Below are 27,350 nucleotides of genomic sequence, written 5' to 3' on the forward strand. Positions count from 1 at the left end.
CTTCAGGCAGTAGGCAGTGGACATGCTGAACTGGTTGCCAGCCAATCGCAAGGCACATATAGACACATGCATGCAACGGGAAATTTGGAGTGGTCACGCATGTCTTCGGAATGTGGGAGGAAACCTACACAGGCACGGGGAGAACATCCAAACTCCAGAGAGAAAGGCTGGGGCTGGAATTGAACCCCACGATTGTGCACCACACAATTTCCTATAGTAGTTTTTTCAAACGTTATCTATCTATCTATCTATCTATCTATCTATCTATCTATCTATCTATCTATCTATCTATCTATCTATCTATCTATCTATCTATCTATCTATCTATCTATCTATCTATCTATCTATCTATCTATCTATCTATCTATCTATATGTGAATGAATTGCAAATTCCAGTGTTCTTAGGAGAGCATAATAATCAAATGAAACAAAAAAAACTAACTTGAGTAATGTGAGAAATATAAAATGCCAGACTATATATACATATATATGTGTATTGCAAATTCCAGTGCTTTTAGGAGAGTATAATAATCAAACAAAACAAAACAAAAAAACTAACTTGAGTAATGTGTGAAATATAAAATGTCAGACTTGAGACATCAACACCAAATACAGTTGTCTATGTACTCATCCTTAAGCATGTGCACAATTAAAGGCAGCTGTAGTGAAGACACATTTGGGCCATTCTAACACTTTGTACCCTGGGTGGGGGGGTACAGCATGCAAGGACGGTGCACTTCAGATGGTTCACAGGTCGTGTGGCAGCGTGCCGAGAGGACATTGTGCTTTGTCATTTAACAGGTGACTCACATCACTACACTCGAGCATGCTGGAGGCAGAGCACTCGGAGATGCTTGCGGCATTCAAAATGCATGATTTTCAGCCCAGTGCAAACAAATCGCTTTAAAAGATCAGTTTAATCTATTTCGAGCTGCTATTATGAGCTGGGAGAGTTGTTCACATAAAGAGACTGAAGCAGGGTTAAGAGCAGAGTGTTGGGCAACTCTTCACATACAGCGTTTGAGTTGCCAACTTTATTATTTGTTTTTATGACAACAAACTTACGATGAAGAATGGTAAATTAGGAATCCTGGTGTAAAATAACATGTGGGCAGGCTCTTTTATATAAATGTAGAACTTAATAACACATCACTGGGCGAGCTTCAGTCGTAGAAGTCATCTGTGTCGTCGTCATTCGTGTTCAAAGGTTGTGGACGCAAAGCTGCTTCGATGTCTGAGTTGCTGTCATCTGACTCTTCCCAGAACTCTACAACAGACAATAGAATGAAAAAAATATTCCATGACCGCTGGATGTTTAGCATTGTATGATGCTTAAACTCATATGCATACATTTGTTAACCCGGTAAATCGACACTTGACGAGCAGTTGAATGCGCTCAAGGTAAAACTGACCTTGAAATACCGCAATAAAGACCTTATTGCGCTCTCTTTCATACATATTATTTGCACTCCCTTTCATGCATTCTTGTATATTTATTTCCATACAATTGATCTTGATTAGCTATATTATGAAAACATTTTCCATTGTACTGCAGAAAATTTGAAATTACTTCTTTTAAGGGTTGTTTATGTTAAAGGCTGGCAGCCAATAATATGTTTTATTGACGGTAGAAAGTAACAAGCGAAAAAAACATCTATTTGCATTATGATATCTGTGCCTCGCTGTTTAAACCGGGTAGTTCAACTGCGGCAGTAATTCGTAATTATCGTAAATATGACCCAAACCCGAATATTGACTGCATGTAAACGTACCGTATTTTCCGCACTATAAGGCGCACCGGATTATAAGGCGCACCTTCAATGAATGGCCCATTTTAAAACTGTCCATATATAAGGCGCACCGGATTTATAAAGCGCATAGAATAGATAACTCAACCTTGCTCAAACGTTAATGCAATCACAATATAGTAACACTTGGAATAGTGAAAACAATAACAATATATCAATAACTCAACGTTGCTCAAACGTTAATATCACACAACACACAAAATAAACACGTAAAGCTTACTTTAATAAGTTAGTCCTCATCCACGAATCCATATTGGTCCATATATAAGGTTTATCAGGCGCACTGACGGCTTTTGAGAAAATCTGAAGTTTTTAGGTGCGCCTTATAGTGCGGAAAATACGGTAGTCACAGTTATAAATTATTTGGCACAGGTTTTACAATGAATGCACTTCCTGGCACAATCCACCAGGACTCTAACCCATGTCAGCATGTACCAATGCATGTCACATAATCCTGGTTTATATGAATAATTCTCTGACCAAACAGTTCAAGGCATAGTCCGCCTTTTGCCCAAGGTCAGTTGGGATAGGCTCCAGCAGCCCCTCGACCCTGAACATGATAAGCGGTGTAGAGAATGAATGGATGGCTGGAAGTCTCTGATAGAAATTAGCTTTGTATGAGGAAAGCTTTTGATAAAGCTCTTGTATTAGATCTCATGATATTGTCAGTGTACCTAGATTTTTCAGAAACAAGGGCATGAAACAGCTAACATCCTAATGATGGCAATCTTGCACCATTGAAAAATCAGCAAAGCTCCAGAAGCAGGAAATGATTATTGAAAGGTGCTTTTATTTAATCAGAAATGTAAGCGATTACCTGAAGTCAGACCAATAATGTTTCTGATTAGTGATTGTGAAAAAAACATTACGTATGTGTTTCTTTTCATAGGGATTTACCTTCAAGGTCTAATTGTGGCTTACAAATTCTCTAAAAGGGATTTAACTTCAAGGTCAATTTCTGACTCTAAAGTCCTCAAAAAGCATAGCTCCTTTGAGAGAAATTTTCAATTAAAGGGCTGGTGTTTATAATTTATTTTTAAATTTATTTAACCTTTATTTAACCAGGTCCTATTGAGTTACAATAACTCTTGTCACAGGGAGCCAAGACAGGCAACACAAAACAACGTGTTCACATGAAGCTTAAATTCATATACTGTATTTAACGTTTATCCGATACAATTAGCCTCTTTTGACAAAGTCTTTAAAACCAATTCAAGTGTCTCTGACTGATGTGTCATACTCAAGTGGAAGCACTGGCCAAGTGGAAGACACATATGCACACAAAACCATATTTGGTTCCTTCCTTTTATACTGTGAGAACTATATGGTGTATTTTGCTTCAAATAATCCATCCAATGAAAAATAGAGAAAAACTTACATTTAATATTGAATCATGAAAGGGTAATATTATGATGGTATTTCAATATAATGCAGTATTCTGATGATGACATTTTCAGAACAATTTGCTAGTTACTTTTGTGCCTAAAAGAGGTGTTAATGGTACCTATGATAAATTTGAGGGAAAATTATAACATTACGATTTGTTTTATGCGCTAAAATCTGTGGCAGTTCATTATGTCACATCACTGATACAGGATTAAATCCATTGTGGGTCATGTTTTAAAGAAACAAACAAATAAATAAATAAATGGATGCATGAATGAATGAATGAATAAATAAATAAATACATTTTGTTTAGTCTTTAAAAAAATGGGTTGGCCTCGGAGTTCAGCACTTTAGAGCACTTAAAAGGTGTGATCATTTTATATGCATTATGTATTCGACAAAAGTTTTCAAGTGAGCTAAAACTGCAGTAATGGTAGTTGTCTACTTCCACCTACTATGTGGTTTTGTATATGCTACTTACCTTTTGACTGCAGAGCAGAATAAATCTTTGGGTTCACCTTGTCTCTCCTATAAACAAAAAGACAGTTATCACGTTGAACGGAACAAAGTAAATTCAATATAAAATGGTTACAATTCCTCACATTACAAATGGTAAATATGTCATATTTTTGTCAATCTCTTAAATTAAATCTGATCATTCACACTTGAATCACATCTGACTTTATTACGAAGCCGTCGTGGTGATTGGTAGATGGAAAGTCTTAAAAAAAGAAAAACTGTATCATCCCAATATTTCTGGACTGAACTATATGATCGAAGCTGTCAACTGCTGTCAACTTGCATACTTTGTTTTAGTTGACTGGCCGAATATGGCTTGCGGACACTATGTGCTGTAATTCTACAAAAAAAAAAAAAAAAATAGCACTGACCTACAATCTCTCGGGCTCATTTGAGAACCTCATAAAAATTGTGGAACTAATAGTATAACATACAAATAAGAAGGTTTGACAAAAAAATAATGCTTAAAAAGCATTTAACGCTGGCTTGCAAATACAGACCGAGCTGCTGAAAAATGCTTTTGTTTACCCGATTTTTTTAAGCTCTTGCCACCCACACACAAATGTTAATAGCTCAACAGCACTTTTGCACAGCAGAGCTTGTCTAAAGGTAAAAGTAGACCCATCACCTCATCATTCCCATCAACTCCTACTCCCATCCCAGCTATGACCCCCGCACAAACAATGTTTAGGCTAAGCTTGGATGTACTCTAACGGGCCTGAATGGCAGCAGGATGTCACCCTTAGTGGGGGGCAAACAACAAGAGGCAACTGTGAGTGCTCCATGAGTGGGCACACTCTAACATGTGAGTGCTCTCTGCTGGCAATGAGTTTGTACTGCAACTGAGTGGAAGCGGCCGTGATCCCATCAGTCTTCTGAACAGTGGCAGTCCAGCGAGTACAGCCTATGATGCTGCTTGACTGACTGACAGTGTGACCAACGGTAAAATATAATATTAGATAATAAAAAGGACATATCACCATAAGAATACCTTACATTATTATGCACCTTCATAATCTAATGAGATACAACAGAAAAAAATGAAAACTAAAATGTACATAAGAGCAGAAGACAATGACTGGTATTAAAAATGTGCTATTTTTTTTTATTGTGGGGTGCTTTATGTCAATCACATTTTTGAAATAAAATTAAAAGACTTCCATCATCACTTAGTGTTTGTCATCATTGGTTAAAAAAAATCATTCCTTATATTAAACTGAAATTGGTACTCAAATAGTCTAATTAAACTCAATATAAAGTCTCATTTTCAATTTGTAATCTTTTTTTCTTAAGTGCACATAATGTTGCGCCCAAATTTTGTTCTTCCTCCCTCTCGAGCTTCGGACCTCCCCTTCATTCTGTTCCTTTCTCTCGCCTCTCCTGTCCTTCCCTCCTCCCAGCGAGCCGTCAGAGATCGACACACATCGCCTATCCACGAGAGAAAGAGAGCGCTTCTGATTTTGACACTGAATGATTTGAGGTCGAATGCTTGAGCACATCCCGTTGTCCACGGCAAAGCTGTAAACCACTAATTGTTGTGTCAAGGTTTTTGTCAAGCAGGCACTAGGCACAACAATAACACCGGCTGATGGTGAGAGGATCTTTTTCTTACGTGCGAGTGTGTGTGGCCGTGCTGCCGATTAAAAACAGAGGAATTTATATTTCAAAAAGGGTATTCCAAATTGCTAAAAAACAATAAATAAGGAAGGTGTAGTCTCCCAAATGTCCATGGGAGAAAGGAGCACAATGTTTCTTTGCACTAGAGGAAGCAGTGGCATGCACTTGCATACAAAAGGGAACAAGTGGTCTTTACATGGAGTGCAGCTGCTTATTAAGACTCACTCCTTCGTGCATTATTCCTTTCATCCCCACTCAACCACAAAGTGATTTTACTTCAGCATTCAAAAAGACAGCAAAAGATTTGTAATGAACAAATCCTTAATAAATGTTGCAGATCAGTTGCTTCCCTCACAGTTACAATACACACATTTTATAGAAAGACTATTCACCCAAACTCCATAATAGTGAAATGAGCACACATAAATGTGTTAAGAGTATCTCTTTGCATCTTGTATAGACTGCATGTATTTAATCTGTAAAGCTTATTAAGGCTTCGGTCATTGCTATGCAAAGCAGCACCCAGTGCTTTTCTCTCGCTTTTCATCCAAGTGCAGTGTTTGGCCAATAGGACTGGCCCCCCGCCTCTCATTCTGCATTCATAACATGCAACATTTGCACAATGTATCTCTCAAAGGCCCTGAATAGAAGGCCTTAATACTCATGTAAACAACTGCAAACCAATTACTTAATGAATCAGGCCCACACATAATGAGAAGCTTCACAAAGAGTTATAAATGCAATTTTTTTTTTTTTTGCGCCAAAGCCTCTGCTCAAAACTACAATCCCCTTCTGCTGTAGTCTAAGCTTACCAGACAAATCATAATTATTGTCTAAGACAACACAGGAGGAGGACATTTTTGAAGCTTCATCTTCCTTTTCATGTCACTCATCAGCTCGCTGACAAAAAATAAATAAATAAAACAAAGCAAATAATGATGAAGAGGGAGGGAGTTGGCAAAGAGCGAGAGAGAGAGAAAAAAATACTCAAGGATGGAGGAAGAGGGGCAAGGAGATGGAGAAAGGGCAAAGTGCGACAAAGTGAAACAGAGAGAAGCAGGGCAGAGCGTCCTGCAGTGTTATGCTTCTGCTTGAGTGCAGGGCTTGGAGACCACTTGTGGGTGCATTTAAGTGCAAGAAGTGACTGTAATAAATGGGCCGCTTAAATCTAACATCCAGGAGGTGATAAAAAAAAAAGAAAACTTGAGACCACAAAGTGAATTTAAGGTGATTATCGGACGTATTAGCATTGTTTCTAATTGAAGAGACTGAGTGTTCAGTATGGTCGACTTGTGCACCCAATCACTGCTTTTTTCCCCAAAAAAATTCTGAGAATTTGGTCCAATCACATATACCACTTGTGGGTGCATTTAAGTGCAAGAAGTGACTGTAATAAATGGGCCGCTTAAATCTAACATCCAGGAGGTGATTAAAAAAAAAGAAAACTTGAGACCACAAATTGAATTGAAGGTGATTATCGGACGTATTAGCATTGTTTCTAATTGAATGACTATGAGTGTTCAGTATGGTCAACTTGTGCACCCAGTCACTGCTTTTTTCCAAAATAAATTTCTGAGAATTTGGTCTGATCATATATACTGTCCCTATTTTGCGCTTCCAATGTAAATTAATAAGATGGAGACAAGCAACATCTGAGAGGGTCCGAAATTGGCTCATGTTTATTAAATAGGGTGGGTCGGCGCACGGCGGTTGGCAGAGGCAGGCATCAGCAGCAATGAGGACCACAATAGAGTCAGGCCATTAGCCCTTCACTGGGCTAATAGGCAGACCGCAGCGCCTGCTTGCCAGGCTGGGGACGTGCAGCCTTCAGCCCTTGGATCAACGTGCTGCCCAGTAATCACATGAAATCAGAGAAGATTATTCCTCATAACGTTTATGCAGCCATTACAGGAGCCCAAATGGGTTTTGTGGCGAAGAGGTGCTCCGAGGACCCGGTAGTCAATTGCAGATTTGATGAAGTTGTGTTGATATTCAAATGTAAGCACAACGCTGCTATCTTCCGCAAGGCTGTTTATCATTAAACGTTCTTGAACCGGTCCACTCAGGGCCGTGATTTGAGCAGCTTCAATGCATTTGATGGTGGAAAATGAAAAGACGCTTGTCTTTGTCAACACTTCTTTGAAAGTAGTTGCCCTTCATCCTTCTTCACATGATGCGTTTGCATTCTCGCATCAAGCCTGGAGGCAGTGATATTATGACGCCAATTTAGCTTTGGGGTTGCCGTTTTGATTTTGAGTTGTGAAATGGGTTTTGAACCTTGTCAACAGAGTGAGGGGGGCTTAAGGGACCTTTTGTCTTTGTGAGCAAGTTAATGGTCGGTGCCCCTTGATCTTATGGAAATGAACAGGCAATTATTAGAGTCGCCATGCAAATGTACATCAACCACTTTGGTGTCTGGTGGCCCATTTCCTGTGGTCTGTTGAATAACAACGTTCTTACCGAGGATAAGGGTCTTGAGGTGAGGAGCGTTTGGCCCTCCCAAGGTCCACTTTAGGGCCAGGATTTTTTCCTGAAAAGAGTCATCGAGAGCAGATAACAATATCATTTGGATACGCTCCATACTTGGAATTATCATTTAGAAACTTTGAAATAAATCTGACAGAATCCAGTGAAAAGAGTTTTTTTGAGTGGTAGAGCAATAGATATTTCTCAGGAATTGACACTGAAATATATGATTATATTATATCATATAATATTATATAAATTGTGCCTTTGAGCATTACTGACCAGTAAAGTCTCTTTATGTCAAATAAATTAATTGCATTTATTTTTCCCTTTTAACTTCAAGTGGTTAGAGGTTCATTTGGGTATTTTTTTTGAAAATTAATAAAACAAAAAAGTTACAAGGATTTTCAAGAAATAAAAAATATGTATATATTATATAAATATAAATAATATCCCACGTCCCGGGGGAGGCGGGGGACATTGAGTCTGAGTGGACCATGTTCCGCGCCTCCATTGTTGAGGCGGCCGACCGGAGCTGTGGCCGTAAGGTCGTTGGTGCCTGTCGTGGCGGCAATCCCCGAACCCGCTGGTGGACACCGGCGGTAAGGGATGCCGTCAAGCTGAAGAAGGAGTCCTATCGGGCCGTTTTGGCCTGCGGGACTCCGGAGGCAGCTGACAGGTACCGGATGGCCAAGCGGAACGCGGCTTCGGCGGTTGCTGAGGCAAAAACCCGGGCGTGGGAGGAGTTCGGTGAGGCCATGGAGAATGACTTTCGGACGGCTTCGAGGAAATTCTGGTCCACCATCCGGCGTCTCAGGAGGGGGAAGCAGTGCAACGTCAACACTGTTTACAGTGGGGATGGCGTGCTGCTGACCTCGACTCGGGACGTCGTGAGTCGGTGGGGAGAATACTTCGAAGACCTCCTCAATTCCACCTACACGCCTTCCATTGAGGAAGCAGGGCCTGGAGACTCTGAGGCGGATTCTCCAATCTCTGGGGCCGAAGTCACTGAGGTAGTCAAAAAACTCCTCGGTGGCAAGGCCCCGGGGGTGGATGAGATCCGCCCGGAGTTCTTAAAGGCTCTGGATGTTGTGGGGCTGTCATGGCTGACACGCCTCTACAACGTTGCGTGGACATCGGGGACAGTGCCTCTGGATTGGCAGACTGGGGTGGTGGTTCCCCTCTTTAAGAAGGGGGACCGGAGGGTGTGTTCCAATTACAGGGGAATCACACTCCTCAGCCTCCCTGGTAAGGTCTATTCAGGGGTGCTGGAGAGGAGGGTCCGTCGGGAGGTCGAACCTCGGATTCAGGAGGAGCAGTGTGGCTTTCGTCCTGGCCGTGGAACAGTGGACCAGCTCTACACCCTCGGCAGGATCCTCGAGGGTGCATGGGAGTTCGCACAACCAGTCCACATGTGTTTTGTGGACTTGGAGAAGGCGTTCGACCGTGTCCCTCGGGAGGTTCTGTGGAGGGTGCTTCGGGAGTACGGGGTGCCGAGCCAACTGATAAGGGCGGTTCGGTCCCTGTATCACCGATGCCAGAGTCTGGTCCGCATTTCCGGCAGTAAGACGGATTCGTTCCCAGTGAGGGTTGGACTCCGCCAAGGCTGCCCTTTGTCACCGATTCTGTTCATAATTTTTATGGACAGAATTTCTAGGCGCAGCCGAGGCGTTGAGGGGGTCCGGTTTGGGGACCTCAGCATCGCGTCTCTGCTTTTTGCAGATGACGTGGTGCTGTTGGCTTCTTCAGGCCGTGATCTCCAGCTCTCGCTGGAACGATTCGCAGCCGAGTGTGAAGCGGTCGGGATGAGGGTCAGCACCTCCAAATCCGAGTCCATGGTCCTCGATCGGAAAAGGGTGGAATGCCCTCTCCGGATCGGGGATGAGATCCTGCCCCAAGTGGAGGAGTTCAAGTATCTTGGAGTCTTGTTCACGAGTGAGGGGAGGATGGAGCGTGAGATCGACAGGCGGATCGGTGCAGCGTCGGCAGTAATGCGGACCCTGTACCGGTCCGTTGTGGTGAAGAGAGAGCTGAGCCAAAAGGCAAAGCTCTCAATTTACCGGTCGATTTACGCTCCTACCCTCACCTATGGTCACGAGCTATGGGTCGTGACCGAAAGAACGAGATCTCGGATACAAGCGGCCGAAATGAGTTTTCTCCGCAGGATGTCCGGGCTCTCCCTTAGAGATAGGGTGAGAAGCTCGGTCATCCGGGAGAGACTCGGAGTAGAGTCGCTACTCCTCCACGTTGAGAGGAGCCAGATGAGGTGGCTCGGGCATCTTATCAGGATGCCTCCTGGACGCCTCCCTGGGGAGGTGTTCCGGGCATGTCCCACCGGTAGGAGACCCCGGGGACGACCCAGGACGCGCTGGAGAGACTATGTCTCTCAGCTGGCCTGGGAACGCCTTGGGATCCCCCGGGATGAGCTGGATGAAGTGGCTGGGGAGAGGGAAGTCTGGGAGTCCCTCCTAAAGCTGCTGCCCCCGCGACCCGACCCCGGATAAGCGGAAGAAGATGGATGGATGGATGGATAAAAAATATGCGTCAAACTTCTAATTAATTATGCTGACTTGTTTTGGCAAAAAAAATTTAAGTATTGCTCATGAGAACAGGGTGTCCCCAGTTCTTACCTGATAGGTCATCCTCCTCTCCCTCTTCTTCCTCCTCCTCTTCAGAACTCGGCAGGTCTTCTTGCATGGCTGATCGCTTAAGTAACTGATACGCTTTTGTCTCTGTTCAGACACGCACACAACATGCGCACGCAGACACACACATGCACACACACACAGCCAGTCAAATATTTGCTTAAAAGCCAGGTTTCCTACTTTCCGAGGTTTCTGTGTTTGATGAGCCAACATGCTTCAGTAGCTGAGTCTTAAAATCTCACTTAAAAACATGGGTGAACACGCCAGTTTAACTGTTGATTCAAGGGGAAAAAAAAAAAAAAAAGTAGCAATCTCAGTTTCTCCACATCACGGTAATTAATCAACAGACTTGTTTTTTCAGTAACCCCTGACCAGGGTAATTTCCCATTCGGAGAAATTAATAATTAAGATGTTGGCACGCAAAATACAAAATTCTACACCCAGTCAAACGTAAATTGATTGTAATACCAAAAAATGAGAGCACAGTAAAGTAATTTGACCTATGACCTGTAGAATTAAAATGAAAACAAAAACATCTTCTTTAGAAGAGACATTTTCAGGAAATAACTGAGCTAAAGTAGTTGCACAGGTGAACACTTATGTGGCTGACTTTAGAATTCACCTTTAAAAAGTTACACTTCAGTTTAGTATTTTTGCTAAATGGAGTCAGGCTCAGATGTTTCACATCCAAAGATGAGGCTTCATAATTATCGTGACATCATTTGCATCTTTTTGGCTGTAAAGATCACCGCGATCAATTTAAAATGGAACAAGATGTACTTTAACTGCAGATCATCAGCTTTCACTTGGGTGCTAAAAAAAAAAATTGTGAGCTTGATAAAAAAAAAAAAAAATATATCATTTACTATGTTTCCCGCCTTTTTTTGGGGGTCCCTTTTGAACAAATGGACTCATTTTGCTGGCTACGCACCGTAGGGATTTTCACACATGAAAACACTCAGTGGGAAACCTGGTAACCAATGGTAGCATAAGCTCACTTCACATTTCAGAGCAGCAGAAGGACAGGCAAACCATCTACTGCAGGATGCCCTCACAGCGAGTATTCTTCAAGTTCAGCCGCTGTTAGAAGGATAATGAGAACCGATGACAGATCTCGTGTACGAACCACTGAACCACAAACACATTATTCTGGAATAATAAGCGATCAATATTTCCAGCTTGCCTAAGAGTGGGGAGAAAACACGGCTAGTATTTTCTATGAGCTAATTAGCGCGAACTAGCCCCGCTCTTGAGGTGGGACTTTGACCCCTAGCTTCACCTTGATCATGCTGCCACTGTGTAAAAGGGCCTATTATTCATTGCAGTAGGAAGCAAACAAACCAGCACATAAGGAAAGTGTGAATGCTGGGACACAGGCAATGCCTTTTTACCTCTAATAGGAACACTTTGCACAGGGCTTTCGTCGTGGCTGTCCTCTTCAGCACTTTGTAGTTCTGTAAGGAATGGAAGTGCATAGTGAGATGCATTGGTAAGGGGAGAAAAAAAAAAAAAAAGAGTGTGGGGATGGAAATGGGAATGTAAGGTCTTTATTTAGCTCTGAATAGAATAAAGAGCTAGCTGCATGAAAACCAGATAGGGAGGGAGTCGGCTCAATGGTGAAATCGATTTCTTTCACAAAAAGTAGAATTTTTTTTGTGCTCAGCAATGGTAATTTTCAGTATCGAGATGTCGTTAAATTTACCTTGATAGTCTACATTGCAGTAAAATGACAGATTTACTATAGAGTAGCATACTTCATGATATGAAAAATTTTGTAATTTCTTTTGATTGGGAAACAAAATGGTGTTTTTGTGTAAAACTGTAGATGTGCACTGAACTTGAATCACTTTTCCCGACCTTGGATCTGTTGCTTTTGGATCCCACTAGCAGACTTGACCTCTCCACCATGAGCTTGATGAGAAGGAGAGCCAAAAGAACAAGTAGAGTCACTCTCCTCATCTGCAGAGGGGCACTTCTCACTGGACCGGGAAAGCTGTGAACTCAGTAGCACTTTGGCCTGCGAGCAGCACAAATTAAAACCAAACCATTAATTGTTCCCATTCAGGGAAGGAAGTGTTAGATTAAACTCAGACCGATAAGGTATTTATATAGGTTTATTTGGACCACAGTTGGTCTCTAATTAAAACCAAGAGAAAATTAGGACAACATCTCCCAGTCATTTAAAGTGGAAAATTATTTTGCACACTATTCTTTGCACTCGCCCTCTCTATCACAATTTTTTTTCTTCGCACCCTCTCTTTTCATCGATGAGATTAGTCAAACGCCCAAAGAATGCAATCTTCCTGGTGTTAAAGTGCAACATGCATACTGTATCTCCCCTCTAGGCTGAGAGCATTGAGACAAACTGCTTTTCCTTCCTCACCAGATCAGATTTTTATAATCTCTCGGGTATGAGGGCATACAATTAAGAAGAGATGTCGCACATTGATTTCATTCCTCTCCTCTCACCCTAATCCAGCCATCACCATCTCTTTTGGTATCAAAGACCTCATCATTTGCTACTTTTTAAATGTGCGGCGATGTGGCACAAGGATAAGGACAACGATCAAGATGATTCCAACCACGACACTGTGCCACTTGGTAATTGATGCTCTTGCACAATAAAACTTGATTCATGTCCTTGATATACTTTTTTTTTTTTTTTTGTCTAAACTCAGGTTTAGTTAAAAATGTACTGTGGGCTGAGGGGCTGTTGCGGACTCAAACATCAAATAGCACTAGAATTTTCAAAGAGCTTCTTTGAGTGTGTGCATGTGAGCTGCAAGCTCCCATTTCCCAGAGTGGTTGTTCTGTCTGCTAAGAAGAGAATGGAAAATTGTAGTTGCCCTCATTTGGAGAAAGTAAGCAGTTGTAAGAGACTACAGAGGAGCGGCCAAGAGCCCCCCCTCCAAAAAAAAGGAAGAATAAAGATGGAGGGAGTGGATGAAGCGAGCGATAAAGCAGGAGGAACGCTTTTCACTGATGCACTGGGATACTATGACGATGGCAGTCTCTCTCTTAGGTTTGTTGGTTTCATATTTTCAAGTGGCTCTACAGCCTCTATCTTTGCCTTTTCTCATTGTGTCCAAGGCACTGAAGTGACATCTTCATGCCACAAGGACTTCAGTGATATTGTGTACAAAACTCAACAAAAGGAAGAGATATATACAGTATAGAAAGCATTTCCACAGGTGGTATACATAAACAAAGAATTGCTGAAATCATTGCTTATTGTTGTTTATCTTTTAGACAAGTAATCATATTTACTAACTTTAATGGCGTGGAAGGTGTTAGTGGCCAAAAAAAAAAAAAAGATGAAGAAAGCCATATTATGGAAACCTATCTAAAATCCAGTCGAATAATTGTCACAATTTTTTTTTAATTTTGGAGGAAACAAAAAAAGAATGTCTAACAAAGTGAAAATTGAGTCTGCATGATTGAGAATAGTCAATGGCATTAACATGGAAAAAAAAAAGATTCTGCTATGAATCTGGACCAGCTGACTGATTCACTTTTGGGAAAGATACCAAATTAAGTGACAAAAAAATGAAATGAGTGCTTGTCAGATGAATATGCCACATGGAATGAAAGAAGACAAGCAGAGAGTGTAATTTGCCATTAGCACACGGGTCAGGGTTTCCCTTTTGTCTGGGTCAATGTGTGGAGCAATCTGATGAGGAGGCAGCCAGCCTTTGGCATCAAACACCAGACACAAAGAGGGCTCCCGTACCACAGCACTAAAAACACAAATAAATAGTGTAGGCGCGCACACACACATATATTTGCTACATTGGACCACATAGCCAGTGAAAGATCAATAGTCACTTTTTAAGGGACCATCTCAGACTTGCATGACAGACTAAAAAAGTTCAACTACATTGCTAGCGATCATGTAATCGTGTTGTGCTCAACACTTTCAGTAATTTTCTAGAGAAATGGGAGGGTTGACACCGGGGTCTTAAAGCATAGGTGTCAAACACAAGGCCCGGGGGCCAGATACGGCCCCCCCACATAATTTCATGTGGCCCGCGAAGACAAATTTTGCGTCGACTTTGTCATTATTAAAATTACAAATTGTCTTCACTTTTACAAAAAAAGAGATATTGCTTGCAATTTTTATTAATATTAGTCTTTTTAAAATATTTTAACAGTTTTTACTAGTCTCTGATTTCAAAACTAGTTATTCAGTTTGTGTTGTAGCCTATACTGTATATAAAAAACATTGACAATCATAATGGCCCTCCGATGGAAACTATGACTCTGATGCAGCCGTGACAAAAATGAGTTTGAGTCTTAAAGGGTCTGTATCATGCCATTTTAAGCTATCCACACTTAATTATAGGCATATATGATGACAAATGAACTTTGGCACAATGGTGTTCTAATTTGTACAATATGTATGTATAAAAATGACAAACACATTTTGTAGATTTCCCCAATAGCATAAATGCATACTATCTACCACATTTCATTCATTCCTGTGCAGCCCCTCCCCCTTTCATTTGTTACATGACTGAAACAGCACAAGAGAAAATTTCTGTGCTTTCAACAAATCAGAAAATTGGATTGCATTCATCGAACATCACCTGCAATACACAAATGTGCTCCCTTGTGCACAGGCAAACACACACTTTCCTGAGTTTAGAATGTCAAGGAGGACATCTTCTGAAACTTATACTGAACATTCCTTAAGACTAACAGGGCTAGTATTTTCTTTGTGAGGACCAGTCAAAATGTCCTCACAAGTCAAAAACCATCCTCAGAGCAAAGCTTATTTTTCAGGGGTTGATCCAGACAAATACAAAAATGCGTGCCTGCATATTTATGCACAAACACACACGCACGTAATTGAAGTGTCTCACGTGTGTGCACAACTCATGTGTGTGACTCCAACGCTACCTGGTGGAGGTATGTTGCATGACGCTCTATCAGCAACGGCGCAAACAGCTCGACCAAGCGCTCAGTACTATGGACACGGCTCTCCTTGAGCAGAAGGGCGTGCTTGAACCAGCGATCCCACAGCCGAGCGGCGCCAGGAGGGAGGCTGTGTGTGAGTGCGGGGGTTGGTCAGACATTTGACAGATATAAATTATATCACATTTTTCAAGTTGTACTCCATTCAAACACATTAAATGTCCATCCAGAAAACGATGAACCGCAACACATGACAGGTCCATGGTTTAAATAGAGAATTAAATTAGTGTATTAGTAAATAAAATAGTCAAAAAACCATTGTTACTGTGGAGGACGACGGTTTTCTTTAGATTGGAAATATAGCAGATGTCTGAGCAAAATCAATAGGGTAGAGGAGCAGAGCGTGGATTTGGCTCAGTATATAACTCCCCATTATCCAAAGGACTGCAAGTCGTAGATAGGGCATTTTAATTTACTCATGACATTCACCCGTGCTGCATTACAGCAGGAGGAGACACCAAAAATGACCTTTCCATTTGTGGAGGTAGAATGTATTGAATGGCGGTGTCTGCTGAAATTGTGACTCTCCTCCCCCGTCGTCTTAAAAAAAAAACAGGCATCACTTCAGATGTACTCCTATTTGGCGAATGGAGTTTTTTTTTTTTTTCCATACACTCTAAAATCAAATTTAATCTTTACATACTATATTCATTCTTGCTCTTTAAAGGTCCTCAAAGGTTTTTGAGAAACACGTCAAGGTTTTTGAGAAACAGGACTCATAGAAATTAGGATTAACACCACAATAGCAAATATCTTTTTACAATCGAAATTATAAATCCGGGTCAACATTGGAAAAAAAAATATTCATGGTGGTTGCAGCACCCTCACCTGACTGCTATATGCTCAGTTCTGGATTGGTATGCACTCACAAGCTCCTGTGGGAGCAGGCAGCCCTTCTCTGTTCTCAATGACAACCTCTGGAGCTCATGAAGCACCACTGCGCCACATGCTTCAAGGTCCTCCTCATGCAAGCCCGCTTCACTGTCACAAAGACTGTCCAATAGAGAGCAGACAAGCCATTGGCGGGGATGTGCATGGAGTAAATCCGACAGCTGTTAACACCGCTCTCATACACACAGACGGATGCACACGCCATGCTTTGCGCCGTAAACCGAAGGCTGTGAGACAAGACGGCCACTTGATGATTGGAAATGGGGATATCGGCACAAAGTGAGAGAAGTAATTGGCTGTACTGGTGTTAACAGTCAGAATAAAAATGACTTTGATATGCTTCATAAATTTAAGACAAATTGGTAGACTGCAAATTATTTGTCTAGTTACAAACTGATCTATATTTTGGAGCCCGAATAAGCAAGTCCTTAATGTGTCTCATGGTTCTTGCACATGCGCCATGTTTTCATTGTGGACACAGTGGGGAAAGGGAAGACGTTTACCTGATAATTCGATTAAGTTGTCTTTCATCAAGTGAAAAATTTCCATAGACTCTTGTCTGTTCACCATGGAATCGCCCTTCAATATAGTCTAGAAGTTTAAAGAGGCCTTCAAGGGAAAGTCTGAAAAAAATTGGAGGTGTCAAAGGTGTCTATAATAATAATAAAGGTAATTTTATACCCCAATAACGATATAGTATATCCCCATAAATTATTTTCCATAAAATTACATGAAATAACGGTCGTTCTAGGATCTTTGTCTATTTCTAAAATACATATTTTATATGCAGTACACATTCGAGAATGACAAAAAAGTACATATGCAAATAAAATCAAACACTGATACCTTGTGCCAAATAAACACCACTAAAATATCTGATTGAATAACCACTTTTCAAGGAATGCAGTAAAAGTACAAATAATTAAAATCACAGTGATTAGCAAAATTGAATGATAAATTATGGAGGGAAATTATATTTTTGCAAAATCTGGTGCAAGCATCTCTTAATGTTTTTCGATGTTGCTTAATGGATGCACTATGAACAAAAAAAATAATTCCATGATATGATGTAAAATGTCACAAAACTTTAGATCAGGGGCAATTTGAAAGATGGATGTTTGGATATTGGAAATCCATCTCTTTTTGAGAACCGAGCTCTGGGTGGCCCTCTTTAAATTCTCCCAGGAAGCCCAAGCTGAGAGATTCTCAGGCCCTCAGTGAAAAAATGGGCCAAAAAGATTTTACAACCATCTGCAACAAGTTTTGAGTTAGGCAGGGTGACTTACAATTTTGCACATTATTTCCCAGCAACATTCTGATTAATCTGGCATCTTCAAATATATATGCCATTCTCTTATATGCAATCTGCCCGTTATAAATCCTATTTATCTTATCAAAAGCCTTAAAATAGTCATCGTACTCTACTCCACTTTGTCGGTGTTCTTTAGAACGAGACCTTTAGCGAGTTAGAAAATGAACGAGATTTTTTTTTTTTCCTGCCCTTGCAAAAACCCTCGCTCTTATTGTATTGTTAACAGCTTTACCGTCAAGGTCTTCAACCTTGCTTTCATGCCGCTGTTTACTACTGTCGTGACATTATCAGCGGCGTATTGTTAGCTTGGAGGAAGGGGGTCAGGTTCTCTGCTACAATATTGCTCTACAGTGTACAGTGCACATTTTCAAGTGAGATAGGCCTAACCACTAGAGTGATTGGTGTCAGGGAGGAATATGGCGACGTATAAAAATACACCACAAGTAGTGGTTCCATCAGAATATAGTTTCTAGGTCTGTGTAAAAATCTGTATAATTAAACAATGGATTCAATGTTCCCAATAAAATAAACCAGAAGAAATTAAAACAATGTTTCAGATGAGCAGTGGAGCAAAAGCATCATGCAGAAAGTAGACGAACAGTTTATGCTTCTTGAAGAAACCTGGCGGATATTTCAGGCATACGCCCTCACTCACCCTGACCATGTAAAGAGAAAAAATATAATGGGATAATCTAATGAATTGCCCTGGCTTGTTTTTCCCCGACTGCCGGTTGAATGAAGGGAGCGATATAAACTCTAACCTCAGAGAACAAGAAAGAAAAGAGGGAGAGGATGGAGACTGGATGCTCTCGGAGCTTTACATCAAAGCCTTTGCTTTTCTCCTCATACACACAAGCCCTCAGTGTTAACAATGAAAGCTGCAGCCCCCACCGTTGTCGCCCCTGCACAGGCGAACTGTGGCGCCTATTGAGGTTACGCTATAAACAGTACCGCAGACCACACAGAAACTACAAATAATATTCGACACTTTCCAAAAGGAAAATAACAGCTTTTTTTTTTTTTTGTTCAAAATGCAGCAATATGGAAAGGGGAGAAAACTAAACAAAGCTTCCTACCAGAATGAAAAGGGGAAAAAAATACTTTTTAGAGTACAAGATGCTGTATAAATAAATAATCTGTATATCACAAGAATAAATGCTTTGCTTCTGAATGTTGTTAACAGTTTGTTAATGTTTGTAGGTGTTGTGTCTTTGGACCTGCCTAACTGCAGAGGAGTGGCTAGACACATTGCATACTGTTGATTGGTCAAAAAAGAACCTTCACTTCCATGTGACAATGTGAATGCTGTAATAGGAAGAATACACGACAGTCTTGTCTTCTCATAAAAAATATTTTCCCATATAATTGATTTGGTGGGGATTATTCAGTTTTACACTATTAAGATGTTCCGTGATCGCGACCAGTCCGAATTCAAGTCAGAAGGTTTATTCTTCCGAACGGTACGTCGACGAGTAAAAGTGGACTGTACCTGTCGGTGTAAACGTGGCTTTATTCACATCCGAACCCATCTAAAATGATCCTTCACAGCTAGAGGCCATCATCACACTAAGGATTTGTGGCTGTAAGTGCTGGCCACATACCAACCCTCCAGAACACTCTGTGGTGCCACAAATTTCCTCCTCCACTGGGGAGTTCCTGAGGTCTCTCAAGCAGAAAATTGCTCTGTTAGGGCATTATCATGGATTACGCCAATATGGTTGGCGGCAGGTCCTGAGCTCTCTCTGTAAGATGCGTCACTGCCACCGCTGTTGCAGAGCTACACAGTGCATGGCTGCCTATCTAACCATGACTCCCACAATCCTCTTTGACAGCCTTGGAAGAAATTGTGTGCTCCTATTATCAACAGCCCCACTGTAATAAGCAGAGAGAACAGCCTCTTGTTTTTTTTTTGGCTGCTAAACTATAAATAACACTGAACTATGCCAGAATACGAGGGAAATATTTAATTTTGAAAAAAGGCCGTAAGATTAAATGCTACGTACAAGTGAGGTGTGTCCTTAACGGTTGAGATGGGACTGTGGCAACTTCCACCAGATTCAGGATTCCTTGCCTCAGCCTCATCATCCTCCGACTCAGATTGTGACAGGGAAATGCTCAGATCACTCGCAGTGCTCTCCGACAACTGCACATCAGAGCTGGAGTTGAAACTGTCACACCTGCCTGGATGGACACACACACAAAAAAAGTTCAATTTCAAATCTTCATAATGCAAAAAATAAATGCAAGCTTCAGCAGGAAATCCACAAAAGTACACATAATAGAAAAGCACATTTTCAAACCTGAGATATCTTCAGATTTTCTTGCAGAGGATGTTCCAGGCATCACATGGCTAAAACCTTCCCCTGAATTTTCCATTAAGGGTGTCTGAAGAGCAATCTCTGTGGAGTTAACGTGTTCAGCAGGAGGATTCTGCAGCCGTATAGGGTCATTGTTGCTACCTGGAGATGGATTCCTCTCAGGACTCTTCAAGGTCACCTGAGGTTCAAGTTCATCTTCATTAGCAATAGGTGCAGTTTGAGAAAACCGTAGCGCCTTTTTTCGGGGGTTTTCCCGGCCGTCAGAAGAATTGTCTGGAGCTGAACCGTCATCTGATGAATATGCTCGACTGGTGTCGGCGTCCTCTCTGACAACTGAGAAGTCCTTCAAAGGGCCACTTGGTAGTCGTTTGCAGGAGTACATGCTACGATTGGGCGAACTGTCCAATGTTTTGTGTGAGAGTACACTTGTGATCCCAGTTGCATGGTTGGCCCCTTTGGGGGTTTGGCGGCCAACTGACATGACCGTAGGGGCATTTGTAAAATCTTCTGCTATGTAAGAGAGGGAGCTATCCTTGTAATCACCTTGTACAGATTTCAGCTGCAAATACAAACGTAAAAATTGTATTAACCCACACTGTGTGTAAATGTAATTTTTTTTCAAGATAAAACAACAAATTAACTTCATTTTTTAACTCAACCAAGACCACTGTGAGAGTTTTTCATCTCAAGTAGGCTAAATATCCACTTTATAATGTGAATGAGAGTAGCGTGTTTGGGTCAAGGTCAGAATTCTCTCAACTTCATCTCTCAAAAGAATGTCTCAGGATCAATGTTTTAACTTTTAATCACATAAGAAATCCTTTCCACAAGTTTTGATTCATGTCAATGTCACTAAGGGGGGGGGGGGGAGTGAAGGAGGCAAAAAACCTCCCTCTATATACAATAACAAAAAAAAACATAGCTTCTGTTTCTTTTCTGATAAGCGTCTTAAATACCAAACAGTTAGCTGCTTAATAACATTCACTGTAAACCATGCAGCCCACCCAGCAGATCCACAAAGTAAGTATAAAAAAAGAGGGAAAGTTAATTTCTTGGCTGAGTGATTCCATCGGTAGCTGCAGGGCAAAGTAGAAAGTGACTCACTAAAGTAGCAATTGATTCTTCTATCAATCTGCAGCACGCGTGTGCTCTTCCAAGGAAAGTATTAAATATGAAAATCATATCCCGTTATCATCTGTCTCCAGCTTTCAGCCCGGTAAGCTTCCCTTAATGAATGCTGCAGCCTGAGGGACATGCACACTGCCAGCCAATGGCTTGTATGCATAATGGAGGAACGGTACCATTTTGCTCATTACAATATCGACAGACCGAGGGGGGGTGGGGCTAAGGGAGGGGGGGGCGCACAGTTACAAGTGACTGCTCTAGACAGCATGCTCCAAGTTATTATGCGATGTCTTAGACATTTCATCTAAAAGAGCTTTAACTGCTTTAAGTGAAAGCAGAAAGCCGCTATGGGCTTGAACTATACTGCCTGTACTGATGCACTGGCTAGGATTAGACACCTGTGATACTACACACACCAAGTTTAAATGTGGCAGATTTACCAAGCTTAATAAACCTAAACACACACAAAGCGGCTTGATATAAGACCAGGAAAAAAAAAAATTGCAAAAGAATATTTGTGCACAATGAACAATAGGTGAGTGGCATAGCCATTAGACATGTTATGTTCTTTCTTTATGCTATTAAAGACAAAACACAATATGCTGCAAAATTAATTATACCTTTGAATTCCTTGTTGATTTCATTTCTTCCACAAATCTGGAAATTTTATCTGAAAATTCAGCCTGTAACAGAGATTTAGACAAACAGAGCGATAGGACCAATTTTAAAATTCACAAAATCAATTCGTCAGATTTAACACTTTCAGTCACAACAATAAAAGATGTATTTGAGAAACTAATCTGCTAAAACAAAACAAAGTGCATTCCACATAACAAATGTGGTGCTTATAAAACATCAAGTGGAAATAAACCAACTGCTTGAGGGGAGAGAAGGACTAAACCTCTGGAGCACTTCACAGTCTCTATATTGGCCAATTAACTCTGTGAGTCATAATTAGCCAATTTTGTTAATTTGATATTAAATTGTCAAGCACTGTTGTTGAGTTTTAAGCGATAATCTGACTGGCTCATTGTTTCCGCCCCCGCTCATTCATTTGGTTGTTGTGATAAATTGCACATTTTGAGTGTTTACTATCACATTGTTGCAAATAATAATGCACATTTTACGACTCCCTGTTAAAATGACATGAAGGCTATTATTGTCAGTGAAACTGCTTTAATGTTGATAAATATGACAAAAGGGAAAAAGTGGCATCTTTAAAAATACTTTGAGATACAAGATACGTGTTTTTGCATGATTTTTTTAAAAGGCCATTTTTTTTTTAATACAAATCATTAAAAACACCAAATGTCAAAGAGCATTAAAAACATTACGAGGTAATTTAAATGTGGAACATTTTTATTATTCAATATTGACAAAAATGTGTGAATGTGTGTGATTACCTTTTGTTGTTGCAAAGCTAAAAGGTTAGGACTGTATTGTTGCATGCTAATTTGAAGGCACTCCACATCTCTCAAAAGCTCAAGGTTTCTCATTTTCGCTTGTGCCTCCCTGACACAGATTTGCTTGAGATAACCGTGCAGTTTGGAACCTTTTATCTGAGAGCTGAAGGCACAGGAGAGCTATTATACCAAAGAAATGATTATCAAGGATTCTTGTCAAAAATAAGAGCGAGGCTTAAAATGAAAGGGGGGGTGGGGGGGGGGGGGGGGGGGGGGGGGGGGTTAAGGTTAAGCACAAGTTGTTCTAAATTCAAATGTTATTTTCAACCAAGCTTTATAGTTGTGACCTGGTGTCTTATTATTCATGAGAATCACTTTGCTATGATAGCAGTTTACTTTTAACAGCACATGCACTATTGAAAATACATACATTTTCAAATAATTTAAAACAGATTAAAAATAATCCTGAAAATATTGTCGACCCCCCTCCCCAAGGAAGAAAAATAAATTAAACTACATTTTATCTTACATCGTTCGTTTATAAGGTCTGTCAACACCAAAGAGCTCCTTTTCCAACTGCAGCCTCTGTTTCTCTCTGCAAGTAAACACACACGCCCGCACACAACGCGAGCACACGCACGTACGAACACAAAAACGCACACACACAAACGTAAAATAATTTTACTTACCATAGATCTGTCTAACCTCAACTGCTATGCAAAAGGCGAGATTGCAATTCTGCAAATCCCCAAATGTACATGTTCTATAATCCAATGCATACTCAAGCATGCACGAAGCTATTTTAGCGGCTAGCTACCTAGCTAAATAGCAACTTTGTCAGGGGCAAACAGGCAATGTCGTAAAAAGTAAAATCCGCCTTACCTTTGATGGATGCTCTGTTGAATGGATGTTATGCGCTCTAAATATTTGTCGTCCACGCCAGCCCTAATGGCCATTTTCACTTGCTTTGCCACTGAGGCGGTGCCCCGACTAGCAAGATGGGTGACGTTTTTTTATTTACTACGGTTGCCATGAGTACCATTACCCAGAAGCCCTTTACAGTAAATAAGAAGATCACGTGAGACGAGCGAGTTTGAGGATTGGCTGAGTGACAAAACGTCATACGAAACAAACATAAGAAACAAATATTTTGCAATTTGCTGTATCAACACAACATATCACCGCTATGTTTTATAGTTCTCACTTATGTTGTAACAGAAATCTTTTTTTTAATGGAAAAAAGCAATGTTTGATCAAAATTATTTGTTGGGCATGTGATAATAATGGCATTTAATAAATGGTCTTTCACTTGTATAGCTCTGTATCACCTACAAGGTAATCAAAGCTCTTATCACTGACTTCTCATTCACCTCCTGATGACAGCATCAGGAGAAGCTGAATACAGTTTCTTTCTAGTGAACACTTCAACATGATCACAAGGGCCAGGGATTGAATAAATAAGAAACAAGGAAATGAGAGTTAAAAAAAAACATTCTAAGCTATACGAGATTTTCTTGAGGGAAATTTCCTCAGTAAATTTCAAAGTCTAGAACATTGGTGTCAAACTCAAGGCCCGGGGGCCAGATGCGGCCCACGATATCATTTTATGTGGCCCACGAAGACAGATTTTGCATCAACTATGTGTCATTACTAAAAGTACAAATTGTCTTCACATTTTAAAAAAAATAGATACTTGCAATTCGTCTTTTTAAAATATTTGAACAGTTTTTACTTGTCTCTGATTTCAAAATTAGTTCTTCATCACTTTGTTTTGTAGCCTATATAGAAGACGTTGACAATCATAATGGCCCTCCAAGGGAAACTATGACTACGATGCGGCCCGTGATAAACATTTGTTTGACACCCCTGGTCTAGAACATGGTGAGATGGCCAATGTTGGTGCCAGAGAGGGATGACCGTTCAAAAGATCAGTTAAAAAATTTTGTAGTGTCAGGTCGTACAGACAGATATCATTAAAATCAATACCAAGTCATTATCAATATTGGATCAATACCAGTGCTCAGTTTCAATTCTGCTTCTGCATTCATCAAACAGGCGAGAGTCAAGTTACTTACCGCTTTTTTCTCAGCACTGGGCAGACACAATTTGCCCCACCTCCCCATGTTTTTCCATGAGTTGGGGGATGACGTGCAAGGGAGTTTTATTCAATTTTTGTTGTTAAGTGCCACATTGCGTCAACATCATTTAGCATACTGACTGGTCGAAATACCAACCATCAAAGTCCAGTGTTTATTTGATAAGCTTCCCTTTCCATCAGATATAGATGTTTTAGTAGCTTGCATTGTTGCAGAATCATCAGATCATTTCATCTTACTTTATCAAAGTTCACCATTGACAGCTGTCCCAATGTTGCATTTTAAACGCAGCTGTGTGTCATTTATTTTCTCATTCCTGCGATTCAGAATCTGACAGCTCCTCCAAGTGCAAACCCTAAACAAGCAAATTCACCAATTTTGGTTCAATCAAAATTGCTCTATAGCTGTTAAATTGGGCAGTTTTGTTGTCCTTTTCTAATGCTAATCCACCAGATTCAGTGTCCTTCTCAGAGGCTATTTGTTGTGAAATGAAACCCCTTGTTCGCCTCCTGCATGTATAATTGATATTGTCGCAGGGCTTTTTGTTTGCGCTGTCGTGAGGTGGAAGGCAGCTCTTTGGAGGCCATGAAGAAAATTAGACTTGTAGCATCACTGTTCCAGATGAGCTCACTGGTGCTTAATACCTTTGCTGGATCTTCATATGGCTATCAGTAGACTATAAACAGCATTTACTCTGTATCAGGGGTGTCAAACTCATTTTTTTCGCGGGCCGCATTGTAGTCATAGTTTCTTTCGGAGGGCCATTATGACTGTCAACCCGAATAAATGTATGAGCACCTCATATTATATACAGTATAAGCTACAAAACAAACGGACAAATAACTCGTTTTCAATTCAGACGGGTAAAAACTGGTTAACTTTTAAAAAAAAAGATATTTTTAAAAGTGAAGACAATTTGCAATTCTAGTAATGACACACAAATTTGATGCACAATTTGTCTTCGCGGGCCACATAAAATGATGTGGCGGGCCGTATCTGGCCCCCGGGCCTTGAGTTTGACACCTGTGCTCTATATCCATCAGCAAGTAAAGCATTCAATTAATTTTTGACACTATACTTCATAAATAGATGAGTATTTTTAATTAAAAATGCTAAGGACCATGCTATGCACTTTTTTCCCATAAGTGACCCAACTCTTTGTCAGAATCTTTAGCTGCCTGTTTTTCAGCTCACTGTTTTATAGAAATAATCAATTCATCAAAAATTATTATTTAGGAGCTGATAATGATTTAATTTAAACACAATATTTAGACCGCAGTACAAGGTGTGTTTTTTTTTCAATCAAATAAAATATCCATGAAGCAACAAATTAATTTTCCCTCCAATAATACAACTAAAGCAAGTTGTGACAATTTAATACAAGATTATTATTTTTTTATGTGCACACACACAAACACCACACATGCATTTTAATTATAAAAAAAAATCTTGTTTATTTTCAACAAAGATTATCTGTAACAACATTGGCGTACTCATTTATTTTTGGATGCACATTTTCTCAGCTTCTTCTCATAGGACAAAGATTGCATGTGAAGGGACATCGATATGCCCTAACAGAGGTCACATTTTGAATAAGAATTAACAGCTAGCAAATTAAATTGCTATTCAGTGCACATCTTTAGTGAATCCTCCAGACCTTTCTTCGCATGGCTGGCAGAGCCCACGTTCAGCCCCTAGCTAGTCAGAAACATCTGTGCGGTTAATAATTTGATAAACAGCTTACACAAATGCTAAATTATCATTTTCACACCCTCCCTTTTCTTCCACCCCCTTGTGTAAGAAATAGTTGGCTTACACTGCTCTGGTTTCAGCATGGCTGTTCTTCCATGTCACTTTTTCATTGCGGTGCCTTCACTAGCTTTTCTAAAATAAGACATTTTTGCAAATGTGGAATTTTTATCTACTTTAAGAAGAAAAACATAGAACTCAACTTAATTTAATACTCATGTCTTTTAGCTCTAGCAAAATAAATCATTTTTTTATACCGTAATTACTTCACAAAGTACACACTTGTATGTGGCACCTGTAGTATGATTCACCCCGCCTCTAAAAAAAAAAAAAAAACATTAAAATGATCAAATCTGATAACTCTATTAGTGGTATCTGTCCAAACACAGGCCGAGTTTAAAAAGGGTTAAAAAAAAATGTTAGAGTGTTTTATTTTTGCGACTGAGTGTCCGTTGTCCACATATTGTAGTTTATTCGTGTGACTATGTTTAATGACGTTTTGGGCTATGAGAGGAAAGCAATTAGTTAAGTGCTATCGAGTGGATGAAAAGCTGCAACAAATCCCCTTTATAATTTCATGGAAAAGAAAGCTGACAGTTGAAGGGTTTGAAGCACATGTAGCTTCATTAGTGCATGTTTTTAGTTGTTAGCTAAGAAAAAGACAATAGGGCTGGCTATCAGTCTAATTGTAGAGTTAGTAATTATTTTGTAAATTTTTATACAAATTTATTTTTTCTACAGTATATAATAGAATGGCTATCAATATAGGATAATAAACTGCTAAAACTGATTTGATACAATTTAATTCAAGTAGTAAATGTAAGTCAGTACTTTTGATAGGAAGAAGAAAAATGCATTTTATTTTGGTATGTCTGTTGAAGCAAAGCAAATGTTTAAACACAGCACTTACAGACAACACTTGTTAAAATCAGGCAAAAAAGTGCACCCAAGCTCCGATTTCTCCGTCGAGGACATGCAGCCAAGGATAAACACCTGATTATAAGAGTTCCTTTCCCTGACCCTAAGGGCCTGGATGGCCCA

The 27,350-nt window shown here is 40.3% G+C and overlaps 1 protein-coding gene across 4 annotated transcripts; it reads right to left on the minus strand.

Annotated features, from left to right (window-relative positions):
* Positions 1-981: 981 nt before the first annotated feature.
* kiz (kizuna centrosomal protein) lies at positions 982-23,498 on the minus strand. 4 transcript variants are annotated; one of them, XM_088401191.1, is made up of 16 exons: positions 23,347-23,498; positions 22,994-23,059; positions 22,465-22,627; positions 21,682-21,744; positions 20,078-20,495; positions 19,919-20,017; positions 19,622-19,799; positions 16,810-16,929; positions 16,244-16,408; positions 15,341-15,485; positions 12,299-12,458; positions 11,833-11,895; positions 10,427-10,528; positions 7,791-7,860; positions 3,676-3,722; positions 982-1,267 (listed from the first exon to the last, which is right to left on the minus strand). In XM_088401191.1, the coding sequence occupies exons 1-16, from the start codon at positions 23,418-23,420 to the stop codon at positions 1,164-1,166; spliced, it is 2,037 nt and encodes a 678-aa protein (XP_088257317.1). In that variant the 5' UTR covers positions 23,421-23,498; the 3' UTR covers positions 982-1,163. The 4 variants fall into 4 exon arrangements, with proteins under 4 accessions (XP_088257317.1, XP_088257316.1, XP_088257320.1 ...); XM_088401190.1 differs by having other exon boundaries at positions 19,919-20,495; XM_088401194.1 differs by lacking the exon at positions 23,347-23,498 and having other exon boundaries at positions 19,919-20,495; positions 22,465-22,644; positions 22,994-23,058.
* Positions 23,499-27,350: the final 3,852 nt, after the last annotated feature.

The sequence above is a fragment of the Syngnathus floridae genome, chromosome 16 (assembly GCF_059516105.1).
Source record: "Syngnathus floridae isolate MCC-2025c chromosome 16, RoL_Sflo_1.0, whole genome shotgun sequence".
In the NCBI taxonomy this organism is placed as follows: Eukaryota; Metazoa; Chordata; class Actinopteri; order Syngnathiformes; family Syngnathidae; genus Syngnathus; species Syngnathus floridae.